This window comes from Octopus sinensis, linkage group LG9, assembly GCF_006345805.1.
Source record: "Octopus sinensis linkage group LG9, ASM634580v1, whole genome shotgun sequence".
Taxonomy (NCBI): domain Eukaryota; kingdom Metazoa; phylum Mollusca; class Cephalopoda; order Octopoda; family Octopodidae; genus Octopus; species Octopus sinensis.
In genome coordinates this window covers 88,916,070-88,931,069 of record NC_043005.1, presented here as the reverse complement: position 1 = coordinate 88,931,069, position 15,000 = coordinate 88,916,070, and the positions used below count along the sequence as shown (strand labels likewise).

The 15,000-nt window shown below is 34.4% G+C and overlaps 2 protein-coding genes across 2 annotated transcripts in view; one reads left to right on the top strand and one right to left on the bottom strand.

The window, feature by feature from the left end:
- Positions 1–15,000, bottom strand: part of LOC118764674 (organic cation transporter protein-like) — a 429,478-nt gene that overhangs the window by 236,848 nt on the left and 177,630 nt on the right. The window lies entirely within an intron of this gene.
- Positions 1–15,000, top strand: part of LOC115215462 (organic cation transporter protein-like) — a 127,173-nt gene that overhangs the window by 100,224 nt on the left and 11,949 nt on the right. The window contains exons 7-9 of the mRNA XM_036506073.1: positions 381–607; positions 1,009–1,030; positions 9,739–9,895. Of these exons, the coding sequence (XP_036361966.1) occupies positions 381–607; positions 1,009–1,030; positions 9,739–9,895 (406 nt within the window). The remainder of the gene's footprint in view (positions 1–380; positions 608–1,008; positions 1,031–9,738; positions 9,896–15,000) is intronic.

Sequence of the window (15,000 nt, the reverse complement as noted above, 5' to 3'; positions counted from 1 at the left end):
AGTGTCAGAGACTACTGACAATTCAGTGAATATTTTCTACTTCATAAACACTTCATGCACACATAAGCTAAAGAAGGCCACATACACATACAAACCATCTACTCACCATTTATCCAACGCACTAAAGTTGCCATTTATCCAAAAATATAAAGTTACTTTCATTAACTGGCTCTTGTTGGCTAACTCTGCCTCAGTTGTTGAGTTGTCTTAGTTGTCTATATTAGACAGTTAGTTGTATAACTTTACTTGCTGTTGGTCTCAACGTTCAAAAATTATTATAATTCTCTCTAAGAAATTACGTAGCCATCTAACCAGAGTTTGGTCTGCAATTTTTGTGCATGTTTGTACATTATATAAAATGTTTCATTTCTTTTATATAGGGCGACTGTGAGTATGGTATATTACGGCCTTACTCTTAATGTTGGCAAATTGTATGGCAATCTCTATATGAATTTTTTTTTGAATGCGATTGTCGAGTTTCCGGCCTATACTCTGTGCATACTTCTGTTAAATCGTGTCGGAAGAAAAAAATTGCATACTAGCCAGATGGTTTTGACTGGAGTCACTTGTATCGCTGGAATATTTCCCGTTCTCTACGGCACAAAAGGTAAACGAATCATTATTATTGTTCTTCTTGTTCTTTTTGTTATCATCATCATCATCAGCAGCAGCAGCAGCAGCATCAATATTATTATTATTATTATTATTATTATTATCATTATTGTCTTCTTTCATCAAATTTTCTTCCGTTTCTCGCCGAGTGTTTTCCGTACACCTTGGGCAGAGAAGCTCATCGTATGCATTCCCATATTACAAACGCAAATTCACAGGTAAAATATGTATTTAAAAAATTAATAAATAAATTCATGAATGGATGTTTTCACAGCGATAATGCTCTTCTCAGTACATGAGCTGTTCCAGTTAATATGATATTTTGCACTTCCTGTAGGGATGCTAAGCCTGGTATCATTTTCAAATAGGTTTCAGTACCTTTTTTTTCATTCCTAGAGATCCTACAATCACTGGTACTGTAGTCGCCTTGAGATGCCACATTTTTCAGTTTCTATTAGCAAGTCTTTATATTTACTAATCTTGTCAAATTCTTTCGCCGCTATATTGTGATCGCAAGGAATACTCATGCCAATTAATAAACACACCTTTTTGTCTGATATTTTATAATAATATCCGGTTTATTAGCTTTTATAGTTTTGTCGTTTTGTACGGGGATCCCATAGAATCGACACATTTTCTCCCTCGGTCACAGCTTCAAGATGGTGTTTATACCATTTCCCAGCGGTTTTGATTTTATAATGCCGACATATTGTCCAGTGTAAATATTGGCCGACTCTGTCATGTCTTGCTTTATATTCTAAAGGTGCTAAGACTCTACACCCTGAGATTAGGTGGTCTATTGTTTCAATCTCATCGTTACAGAATCGGCATTTTGGGTCAGCTCCATTTTTTATCACATTGGCTTGGTAGTTCCTGGTTAATAAGCTTTGGTCTTGAGCAGCTAATATGAAACCTTCTCTCTCTGCTTTTAGCCCTGAGCTTTGTAACCTTTGGTGCGTGTGTTTCTGGTCGACATCAGCTTGTTTGCTACGGGCCACATACTTGCAATGCAGAGGTTTCTGTTCCCATCTGCTAGCTAATTTGCAATTAATTTTATTTTCTTTGCAGCAGCAGTTGGCGCATTTCCTTCAACCTGATCAATCTGGTAGGTATCTAAGAGATCAATAGCAAATATTTTGCTCTCTTTGAAAATAGAGTGAAGTCTTTTCAGTCTTTCATGTTTCTCAACAAGTTTTAGCATCCAAACGTTGGTTGTTTCAAGGTATTTGGGCAGTCCGATTGTGGTGGTTTTGTACGTAAGTTCAAGCTGGATCAAGCCTCGACTTCCTTGAGCTCTGGGAATGTAAAGACGATCCACGTCTGCCTTTGGATGGTGCATCTTATTACAAGTCAGTAGCTTACGGATTTTTCTGTCAATTTTCATTATTTCACTGGTATTCCAGTTAAGCACATTGAATCTATAAAGAACAACTGGTACTGCTAAGGAATTTATGGCTAAAACCTTATTATATGCATTCAGCTCAGACTTCAGGACTGCTCGAACTCTTCTATAACATTCCTTCCTAACCTTCTCTTTCATGCTTGCATGCTGGATACCAGAGCCTTCATTTATTCCTAGATATTTACAGGTTTGTTCCTGCTCAAGTTCATTTATTACTGTTTCGACATCTAATTCGATTAAACTTGACTTTACTAATTTCCCTTTCTTAAAAGTGGCTTTGGCACACTTTCCAAGGCCAAACTCCATCCCGATATCATCACTGAATCTTTTCACAGTATGTAGTAGTCCTTCAAGCTCTTCATCATCTTTGACATATAGTTTTAAATAATCCATATAAAATAGATGGCTTATTTTCCTGTTGTCAATTTTGTAGCCATAAGCTGTTCTATTCAGTTCACTTGAGAGTGGTATTAGTGCTATGGAGAAAATTAGTAGTGAAAGTGAGTTACCTTGGAAAATGCCACAGTTTATGCCACAGGTTTTGCTAATATTGTTTGAGTGCAATACTCCATTAGAATGATATAATTAGAGTTTCGTGTTCCATAGTGACATATACTTTAAAAAATCTGAAATCACAGGAGAAATTTTGAAAATGTCCAGCGATTTCCAGCGATTCCAGAATGTGGTATGCTGTCAATCCATGAAGAGCTGAGATTAGGAAAGGTTTTAATCAAAGAAATTTTAATTCTATTATTCTGTAAAATAATATTTAATTAGTTTAGATTTACACAAACGCATAAAAATAATTTTTAATTCCATTAGACATTCTAAAATACTATTAAATTTCATTCAATTTAAAAAAATGTAAAGTCCAACAGAACTTATGGGATGACCTGATACACACACACACACACACACACATATATATATATGTGATCTTTTATCTTTTACTTGTTTCAATCATTAGAGCCCGGCCATGCTGAGGCATCACCTCGAAGAAGTTGTAGTCAAATGACTCATTTTATAAAGCCTAATGCTTAATTCTATCGGTCACTTTAACTGAACTTCTAAGTTACAGGGACGTAAACACACCAGTTGTCGAGGAATGAGAGGAGACAAACACAAATATAAAACGAATTTATTTTAGTTTCATTTTACCAAATCCACTCACAAGGCTTTGGTTGACCCGTGGTTATAATAGAAAATACTTGACCATGGTGCCACACGGTGGAATTGAGCCCAGAGCTATGTGGTTGGGAAGCAAACCTCTTACAAAACAGCCATGTCTGTGCCTGTTCAATATTAATTTTTTATAACTCTCAAACCAATACCAAACAGTTGGAAACCTGTCAAGTAACTTTGGTGGGTCGTCTGCTAAGCTCTTCATCGCCTCTGGTTTCAATGAATACATTATTCTTTCTTTCACTATTTCTTTTCAGCTTGTATTTAAAAGAGACGTTGATTCAACATTTTTTAAATGTTTGCGTCAAATTATCACAATTATATATAGATAAACAGTACAGACGACACACAAGTATGTGCACATATAAAAGTACGTGTGTGTGTGTGTATTTTGTTCCACATACGTCTTCAGTGGCTCTCCAAAATTGGCCATGCAGGCGTTTCTCTTCGACCTGACGTGCTCTCTTTGTATTTCATTTTTGTCCCTTTTCTCCCATTGCGCGTTTCATCACCTCTTCTTTTTTACCTACCTTTTACCTCCATGAACCTGTGCATTCTTTTCCTATATCCCCTAGCGGGTACTTCATTATCATTTCTCGGATTACCCAGAAAGTAGTACTCCATTACAGCCGCATTCCTTTCTTTATCCATGTCCTTTTAGCAGTTGCTTGATGCCGACTGGGCCCACGCTGCTCACCCGTGGGGCACCCGTGGGGCACCCGCAGGGCGAGAAACATTCACAAGGTGTCCCAGCCTCATTCGCACCGTTCTCATTTCTATTTTCATTTGACATTTCAGCATTCATGATGAGGTTTAGTGAATTTTTGGTTGCACAACCCCCAGGATTTTTTCTCCCGTAACACCATCGCTGGCAGGAACTCCACCCTAAGATACAGGATTCCTGTAATCCTGGTTTCATTTCTAGAGTTTCCGTCTCCGAGAAGGGGTGTTCAAGCGCTGTGATTGCTTCTGCCTCTTAGATGTAGTCATTGCCTCGTAAGAGTTCATTAAAAAAAAAATTGCCTCCCTTCCAGTTTGAATACGGTGAAGGTGTGGGGTAGGAGGATGGTTGCATCCGTCTCATGGCAAAGCGGTTTTTTCATTACAGGAGTTTCAGTTCAATATAAATTTAGCTAGATATTAATATTTTGTGAAGATACACAAAATAAGATTATTATTATTATTATTAATATTATTATTATTATTATTATTATTATAATTGTTGTTGTTGTTGTTGTTGTTGTTGTTGTTGCTGTCGTTTTTATTCTCGCTGTTCTATTTGCGGTTGTTCTTTTCTTGAAAGTAGGCCTTCTCCTGTGACTCAAAGTGACTATACTCTCATTAGAATGCGAGCTCTACCCAACAATGCTGTCTTCTGGATCAATTCAAGCTCCAATATTTTTAATATGTCTTTCAAAGCCCTTGGAAACTGCTCCTAATGCTCCAATTACCACCGGTATCACCATTATTTTCCTCATGCCCCATAGCTTTCCTATCTCGTCCCGCAGTGGCTGGTATTTCTCACTCTTTTCTGCTTCTTTACATTTCATCCTATTATCATTATTATCATTATTATTATCATTATTATTATTGTTATTATTATTATTATTATTATTATTATTATTATTATTATTATTATTATCATTATTATCATTATTATTATCATTATTATCATTATTATTATTATTATTATTATTATCATTATTATTATTATTATTATTATTATTATTATTATCATTATTATTATCATTATTATTATCATTATCATTATCATTATTATTATTATTATTATCATCATTATTATTATTATTATTATTATTATTATTATTATTATTATTATTACTATTATTATTATCATTATTATTATTATTATTATTCAGTAGTTTTATTTTTATAGCGTGCTTTCACTTCACTACCGAGCGCAGCTCTGTGTGCCTTGGGTATGTGCTGTGATTTTGTTGTGATGCTCTGATGGTTATTGTATGGAAAGTGTTCTGCGTGTATGTGTGCAGTGCCTAGTAGTGCAATTTTCTGTATGTTATATGTGTTTGTAAGTCCTGGTGTTTTTGTTATGTATTTGTCTGAATATTTTTTATCATGCCTAATGCACCTACTATGATAGGAATTGTTTCTGTTTTCAGGTTCCACATTCTAGTTATCTCTATTTCCAGGTCTTTGTATTTTGAGAGTTTCTCCATTTCTTTTAGAGACACGTTGTCATCTGCCGGTATTGATACATCAATTAGAAAGCATTTTTTTTCTTCATGATCTCTGACAACTATATCTGGTCTGTTGGCCTTAATTTCTCTATCTGTGTGTATCGGCATATCCCAGAGTATGGTTGCTTTCTCGTTTTCTGTGACCTTTTCTGGTGTGTGCCTATACCATCTTTTTCTGTTGTTATTCCATAATGTTGGCATAGCTTCCAATGTATGTAGGTTCCAACTCTGTCATGTCTGTGAATATATTCCTTCTTAGCCAGGACTGGGCAGCTAGAGATAATATGATTTATTGTTTCTTGTCCATCTCCACATATTCTGCAGTTACTTGTAATATTTCTTTTCATTACATGTTTTTGGTAATTTCTGGTGGGGAGGCTTTGGTCTTGTGCTGCAATTAAAAATCCCTCTGTTTCTGCTTTGAGTCCTGAGCTTCTCAACCATTGCTGGGATTTTTCTTTGTCTATTTCTTTTGCGTTTAGTTTAGTGCAGTATTTACCATGAAGGGCTTTTTCTTGCCATCGTTTTATCATGGCTCGTTGCTGTTCTATTTTTAGTTTGGATTTCATTTGTTTTATAGCTTTTGTTGTTTCTTCATCATCTTCTTCTTCTTCTTTGTGTTTATTAGGTGGTATGATTTCTTGTTTGTATTTGTCAGCTTCCTTAAATACTGAGAACAGTTTTTTGTTTTGCTCGTGTTTTGTTGCTATCTGGATCAGTTTTCCTTCCTTCTGAAGTAGGTATTTTTGCAGTCCTATGGTGGTTATTTTATAGTAGTTTTCCAGCTGTATAAGGCCTCTACCACCTTCTATACGTTGTATATATAGTCTTTCTATGTCAGATTTTGGGTGATGCATCCTAGATCCTGTCAGTATTTTTCTTGTTTTCCTATCTATTTTGGACAGTTCATTTCGTGTCCAGTTAAGGATATTGTAGCTGTAACTTATAACTGGGACAGCTAAAGTGTTGATACCTATTATCTTGTTTTTAGCATTGAGCTCTGTTTTTAGTATTGATCTAACTCGTCTATAATATTCTTTTTTTATTTTCTCTTTCATTTGTGTGTGTTGTGTCTTATCTAGTTCATGGATTCCTAAGTATTTGTAAGTTTGGCTTTGGTCTAATTCTTTTATTTCATTGGTTTTATCTAGTGTGATGTTGTTACTCTTAACTAGTTTTCCTCTTTTCATGGTTACTTTGGCGCATTTTTCTAATCCAAATTTCATATCTATTTCTTTGGTAAATCCATGAACTGTCTTTAATAGTGTTTCCAGCTGTTTGTCATTTGCAGCGTATAGTTTTAGGTCATCCATATATAAAAGGTGGTGATCGTTTTGCCGTAACATTTATATCCGCATCCAGTTCTATTTAGCATATCAGATAGAGGTGACAGTGCCAAGCAGAAAAGGAGTGGAGAGAGCGTGTCTCCCTGGAATATTCCTCTTCTAATGGGGATGTCTTTGGTTTTCATGAGTCCCTCTTTTGTTTGGAGGTGTAGGACTGTTTGCCATTTATTCATAGAGTGCTCTATGAATTTTATGATTGTTGGTGCTACTTTGTTAATGGCTAGTGTTTCGAGGATCCATGTGTGGGGGATGCTATCAAACGCCTTTTTGTAGTCAATCCAGGCCATACTGAGGCCTTTCTTCTTTCTGTGGCTGTCTTCAGTTACGGCTTTATTAACCATTAGTTGATCTTTACAGCCATATGAGCCCTTGCGGCATCCTTTCTGCTCTTCTGGGAACAGTTTCTTTTCGTCCAGGTGCTTGTTCTTTATTATTATTATTATTATTATTATTATTATTATTATTATTATTATTATCTTATTATTATTATTATTATTATTATTATTATTATTATCATTATTATTATTATCATTATTATTATTATTATTATCATTATTATTATCATCATCATCATCATTATTATTATTATTATTATTATTATCATTATTATTATTATTATCATTATTATTATTATTATCATTATTATTATTATTATTATCATTATCATTATTATTATTATTATTATTATCATTATTATTATTATTATTATTATTATTACTATTATTATTAACATTATTATTATTATTATCATTATTATTATCATTATTATTATTATTATCGTTATTATTATTATTATCATTATTATTATTATTATTATTATTATTATTATTATCATTATTATTATTATTATTATTATTATTATTATTATTATTATTATTATTATTATTACTATTATCAATATTATTATTATTATTATTATTACTATTACTATTGTTGTTGCTGTTATTGTTGTTGTCGCTGTTGTTGTTGTTATTATTATTATTGTTGTTGTTATTATTATTGCTGTTGTTATTATTGTTATTGTTGTTGTTAATGTTTATACCAACCATTTATTTAGTATCTATGGGGTTGAATCTATGCTTGTTAATCATATGTTGATCTTCAATTCATTATTTTTGCTATTATTTAGCTTAATTAAATAAGATTGCTCGTTCTACTTGTTTTTTTATTTTTTGTACAGTCGCTACAAAGTTCCATCATATTTAATATTCTATCATTTCCAGGAATTTTATTAGTAAACTAATTCTGGATATAACAAATTTTGTCCTTATACCAAACTTCGGATAATGCGTGGTTATAGTAATTTTGATTTTGTGCAGATCCGTCCTCATTAGCAGAAAGCCTTGAAATACGATTTGATATATTTTTAACAATAGAGTCTATGATGCTCCTAGAATGATTAGAAGTGTTACTCACTTACCTGAAGCACACATCGGGTCTATGAAACGGTTGGTGTAGTTCAGTACTGACATCCACAGTAACATAAAAGAAGTTAACCTTAGTATGATGATTTTCTCTCGCGATAGAGAAGACCGAGATGCTTAAAGAATTGAAGAAGTTTTTTTCAGGGACCTTTCTAGATTAACCTTATTAGTCATACAGATAGGGAAAAGAGCGTCATTCCTATATAATCCACCCCTGATTCAGGTCATTCAGGGTTAGGGTTATATAAAGAAAGAAAACAGATAGAAACAAAGCATATATAAATAAATATATACATACACACGCACACACATTATGTAGGTAGGTAGGGTAAATCGCAGCTGTTTCTTCTTGAATCGCATCTGCTTATTCCATTATTACAATCCAGTATGTTATTGTTGTTGTATTGATGCGAGGTACAAATGAGAGTTGGAAATTCTGGAAATATTGTTTGCAGAGTTATATTATAACAAACCAGGAAGTTGGAATATTTTTTGGTATTATTTATTCCCCATTACACACATTTCGTTTGTGAGTAGGAATTACAAAGTTTTACATATTTGATAAACATGTCAGAGATTTCCTATTAGAAATTCTTCGGACAGAAAAGTGAATAATACAAAACTTACATTTGGCTGAAGCGTTTAAATAGATTTAATAAACAGGAGTTTTATAGGAAGCTGAGGTGAGGGGAAGGGAGAGCAAATTAAAAAGTGAAGAAAGGGGAAGAGAGAGTCACACACATACACACACGCAAGGAACAATGTCATCTTCTCTGGTGAATCCTCATTCACTCTATTTTATAAATTTGGGGTAAGTTTATATCTAGAGACAGCGCAAAGAAGCCTTCAACACTGACTGCTTAGTCCCAGTTGTGAAGAATGAAAGTGGCTCTGTGATTATCTAGGTAGCCAAAATATGAAATTCTCTTGGCACGACATGGCAGATTTAAAGCCTAGGATTATCGGAGTATTTTAGCTGGTCATATCCATCCAGTGGTGTAAATATTGTTCCCTGGTGGGAGCACAATCTTCCAGGGCAATAATGTGACAATTCAAAAGACTGTTATTCAGAATTGGTAAGAAGAGCACAAAAATGAAGTAGACCACCCCTACAATCATTCCACCCAAACATAACTGAACGTTTATGATGCATTTTGGTGTAACAAGGGAGGAGCTGTTTCCTTCTACCATTGTTGTGGAAAGATCTAAAGAAGGTTTTATTTGAAGAATGAATCAAAATTCCCTTCATCCAGGACTTGTACACGTCAATTCCTCAACATATTAAATCTGTGATTAATGCCAAACATGGACCAATTCCATATTAAATAATAAAATTTCCATTTAATCCGATGTTTCCATTATTTTATCCAAACTCTTTTAGAGAAACCAGAGAATGGATTATTGAAATTATGTACAGCTTAGTTAGCCATTCAAAGATTATATAAGGTTTCACATGCCTGGGAAATACGAAAAGGGTTTTTTCTCTCTTTTACTAAAGACTTCTGTCTTTTATCTTTTTCTTTTTCAGCCCATCGATGGATGTTAACTGCCAGTTCGATATTAGGCCGTTTGTTTATCACTGCAGCTTTTGGAATCGTGATTTTATACTCTTTGGAATTATATCCAACTTGTATAAGAAACGGTGCATTGGGGTCTTTGGCCATCTGTGCACGTGTTGGCGGCGCTTTGGCACCTTATACTCTCAACTTTGTAAGTATTTAGATACTTTCAGACTTGCTATTTGTTTTGTTGTTCGCCCCTTTTGTTAGTCCACCCATCATGGAACCAGCACAATTAGTAAAGAGACAGAGCTAGGCTTATCTTTCTATGGATTTACATAACAACATACGAATAAGAAAATATTATCCATCAAACCAGGCACAATGGCTATAAACATATTTGTTACCGTATTTGGGATGAAATTCACTGTATTTGTTTCAAAGAATTTAGTAAAATAACTAAGCCATTTCTTACCACATTTCTGAAATACACAGCCTTTGTTCTAATTAATTTTGAAATAACGAAGAATGTAGTGGAATAACTTTGTCATTATTAAGCTGCTACTTCAGGTGGTGAGATGGCAGAATCATTAACAGACTGGAACAAATTCTTGGCAGAATCTCGTCCGTCTTTACATTCTGAGTTGGAATTCCACTGAGGTCAACATTGCCTGTCATCCTTTCGGGATCGATAAAATAAGTACCAGTTAGATATTGGGGTTGATGCAGTTGACCTACCCCAACTCCCTCGAAACTGCTGGCCTTGTGCCAAAATTTGAAACTGTTATTAAGCTGCTGCTTGGAACCTAAATCTGATGTGCAATTTTGATTATCACCGTAAAACAGAAAGTTTGTTTCATAGGACCAGCTTTGGTCGGCAGCAAGTTGGTATTAAAAACGATTTATTTTCGAAATATATTTATCAGCGAAGAATGCAAGTTGTCCATTTTCGTTGCATGCCATCTCCCAAATGGATAAAAGTGATGCAGTTGGTGCCCGACTTGGATATGTTTTGGCTCAATAACCGGAATAGGGATTATACAGTTAGCGAATCAAAATGGAAAACATCGTAGTATTAAAAACGGAAGCAGAAAGAAGACACAGTATTTCTGTAGACTAATCTTTTATCTTTTACTTGTTTCAGTCACTAAAAGGTGGCCATGATGAATTAATTATCGAGTCCAGTGCTTATTATTTGGGGGCATCTAGCCGTAGAAACCATACCACAACCGACATTTGGAATCCAGACAGCTCCGTATCAAACCATCCGAATCATGCCGGCATGGAGACCAGAGGTTACATTATGATAATGATAATATACTTATTGTATCAGTCTTTTTTGCCGAACTGCTGAGTTGCATGGATATAAACAAACCAATATTTATTGTCAAGCAGTGGTGGGGATAAATGCAAACATAGATACACACTTGCATGTATGTATGAGTGTTGGAGTTCGGAATTCAAGCCTCTTCTCCTTATCTCCTCAAAGACATACATCATCCCGAAAGAGTCCAGAAACTAGCTACCCGCATGGTTCTTGGTCTCAAGCATTTGTCTTATGAAGAAAGGCCGACGACGCTCGACCCTTATTCTCTAGAAAAACGACGACGCCGTGGTGATCTCATTCTTGCTCACAACATCATAAGCGGAAAGTGTAACCTCTCGAAAGAGCTGTTCTTCACTCCTGCCCCAGAGCGTCGGCTGCGAAGTCACTCCGAAAAGCTCTATCTGCGACGATTTCATCTCAATCGAAGGAGAAGGGCTTTCTCCGTCAGGGTTGCGGATCCGTGGAATAAGCTGCCGGACGAGATAGTGAAGATGCCGACGACCGCTCGGTTCAAGGTCTCTCTTGACCAGAAATGGCCTGAACTCTTTGCATGAACACCCCTGTACATAACTCCATTCTCCCTACATGGCCTTGCTTTTGCTTTTTGAGCCCAAAAATTAACTTAACTTAACTATATAGATATTATAATATATATATATATATATATATATAAATATATAATAATTGATACGGGTAGAAAATATATATTAATCATATAAAACCAGTGGCCTATAGCATATTTTTTTTAAAAAATCCCGAGATTTAAAATAATTTTTTTATATACAGAATTAAAAATTAAATTTTGTATGTATATATATTATATATAGATATATATAATATATATATATATATATATATATATATTATATATATATATATAATATATATATATATATATATAAATAACATTTCTAAATATCTTAGAGAGATTTATGCAGTAGTAATACGATAAAGGAGTTGCATACTGTCAACTTAGGGTAACAGTCCCATGAATGGAATCATACAACTGCTATTCAGCCCTAGGACGCAGCAAACGCTTCCTGTCGGCCTTAACACGTTTCCGTGTCCTTATGAGATAAAAGAGAAATGTATTATTTCTATTTTTTTTATCAGTGAATTTATTTCACTTGAATTCTTATATTTACAGAGAGCTAGATAGGCATCTCTCAACAAGCAGGCCATGCTACTCCAGACTGATGATGAGCAAGGACTCAGAACTAGTCTCTGGCTGCAGGCTTAGCTGGGTGGGAGGTGTTTATCTCCCCATTTGTAAACATAAAGACAAAGGAAATGTGTCAAAGCCGACAGGAAAGCGTTGCTGCATCCTAGGGCTAAGTAGCAGTAGTTGTGATTCCCTTCATGGGCGGTCACATTAAATTGACAGTATCAACAACTACTTTATATATATATATACATATATATATATATATATATATATGACAGGCTTCTTTCAGTTTCTGTCCACTGAATCCACTCACAAGTCTTTGGCTGGCCCAAGGCTATAATAAAAGACACTTGCCCAAGGTGCCATGCAGTGGACTGAACAGGAACTGTGTGGTTGGGAACCAAGCTTCTTACCATACAACCATGACTGCATAGTTTTGTTGATCTTAACAACAGAAACTAATGGTTGATGAATTTTTCCTTTTTTTTCAGCTACTATTTTCGGTAAGTCTTGTTTGCCCCCCTTCTCCTCCCCCCCATTTCAATTTCTTCATTTTTCACAATGTCCTTCGTAACTCTAACCCCTAAAACCCAACCCTCAACCCTAACCCTAAACCCAAGCCCAACCTTAATCCTAACCCTAACTCTAAAACTCAAACCCTAACCCTAAACCTAAAACCAGTAAACAAACCACGAAACGATGTCATAATAACGTGACAGCGAAATATACACCGCCGGAAGTTGGTTGTTGACAAACAACAGCAGTAATTTTATTCAGTTGTATACACCTCATTGATTCTTTGAAATTACCGAATACGACAACTTTAACACGAAATAGCTTTGAAATACAAACTTTCTCTCAACAACACTGATAGTAAAAAGATGTTTTATATGGGACATTCTACCAGTATACGAAGTTTGAAAGTATTTAGTTACAAAAAATTAATTTCTCGATCTGCCCGTTCAAGGTAAGGGGTCCTAAAAAGTAGATTACTTTTATATAAAATAGAAGCTTTGAATAATTCATACTAGCCTGTAATATTATATTCTATAAAAACTCTATCCCATGGTATCCTCATCTTATTTTTTATTCTTAGTTTACGTATTGGAATACCACGACGATCCTTATTATTCATTTACTTATAATTATTCAATATCATTTTATAAATTCCTTTGAAATTCTAGGTAATATATGTATCTGTATATAATATATATATATTAATATATAGTTTATATATATATATATATATATATATATAGATATATATATATATAGTAAATAAAAAGAAACGAGGAATAAACAGAAAAAACGACAACGCGACAACGTTGTACATGCAAAGTATAGCAGACATTTCGAGTAAGCTCTTCGTCAGAAACAGGCGACGGAAGAAGGTCAAAGGGAAAAGGAAAACGGAGGAAAAAATCGCCAATGATACACATGTGGTTCCATTTTCAAAGTGTACATATATATATATATATATACATTTTGAAAATGTTTATATATATATATATACACATTTTGAAAATGTATATATATATATATATATATATATATATCAATATATATACGTCTTCATATTATATTTTCATGTGATTTCTATTAGTTTACATTATATTATATCATTAAATTTTATATTTTGTATACCTATTCACCGTCGTATATACTTGTGTAACATTCTATGATTTGCGGAGGGGATTGTAACTTCTCTCTGCAGTTAAGAATGGTATGGTATAATGCAATATGGTACTTACATTTATATTTTTTAGTTATTTATAATTACATTTTATAATTATAATATATTCTTTATATATACACACATATATATACGATATTTTTGTATATATATATATATATATATAATATATTATATATATATATATCAGTTTGGTGAGGAAGTTCACGGACATTTTTAACATATCACTTTATTAACAATTAAAAAAACAACAAAGAACAATCGATCCAAAAGGTAATCACCTTCGTTATCGATCACCTTTTGCCATCTTTCAGGCAAAGTTTTGAATCCTTTCATCCAGAAATCGCGTTGCTTTGAATCAATATAATCGTAAAGGAACGATTTCAGATCTTCGTTTTCGAACTCTGTATTGCCAATCGCGCGTTACAAGGCAGAGAATAAGTTATAGTCAGGAGAATACGGTGGGTGCACCATAATCACCCAGCCCGCCTACTTCAGCTTCTCGGACGTCTTCTTTGCACGATGTGCTGGCGCGTTGTCTTGGTGGTAAGTTATCTTCTTCAAATTTGATCGTTTTTCGGCCAGCGCGATCTTTAGACGGTCGATCTGTTTGCAGTAGACATCCTTGTCAACAGTGGTATTGCGTGGGAGAAGACCCAACATAATCACACCACGGCAATCACACCAAACTGAGATCATAACCTTCTTTTGCACAAGCGGTCCTTTTGGCGAAGGCTTTGGCTGTTGACCTTTGCTACACCAGGATCGTCTGCACCTCACGTTGGAGTACAGTACCCACTTTTTATCCATAGTGATTACTGACTCCAACCAATCGAATCTTCGGCTTCGCCAGAGCAGACTTTGACATGCAGTGACACGTGCTCGTTTGTTCGCTTCAGTCAATTCATGTGGCACCCATTCTCCAAGCTTGCTGACCTTGCCAAGACGATGCAGGGGGTTGATGATCATGACATGGGAGATGCCAAACTGTACCACAAGTTGATGTGCAGTTTGCATTAGATCAGCTTCAATGACTTGCAACAATAACTTGACCAAGAACTTTCTTAACAATGTAATAAATATATATGTATATATAATATATATATATATATATATATATATATATGTGTG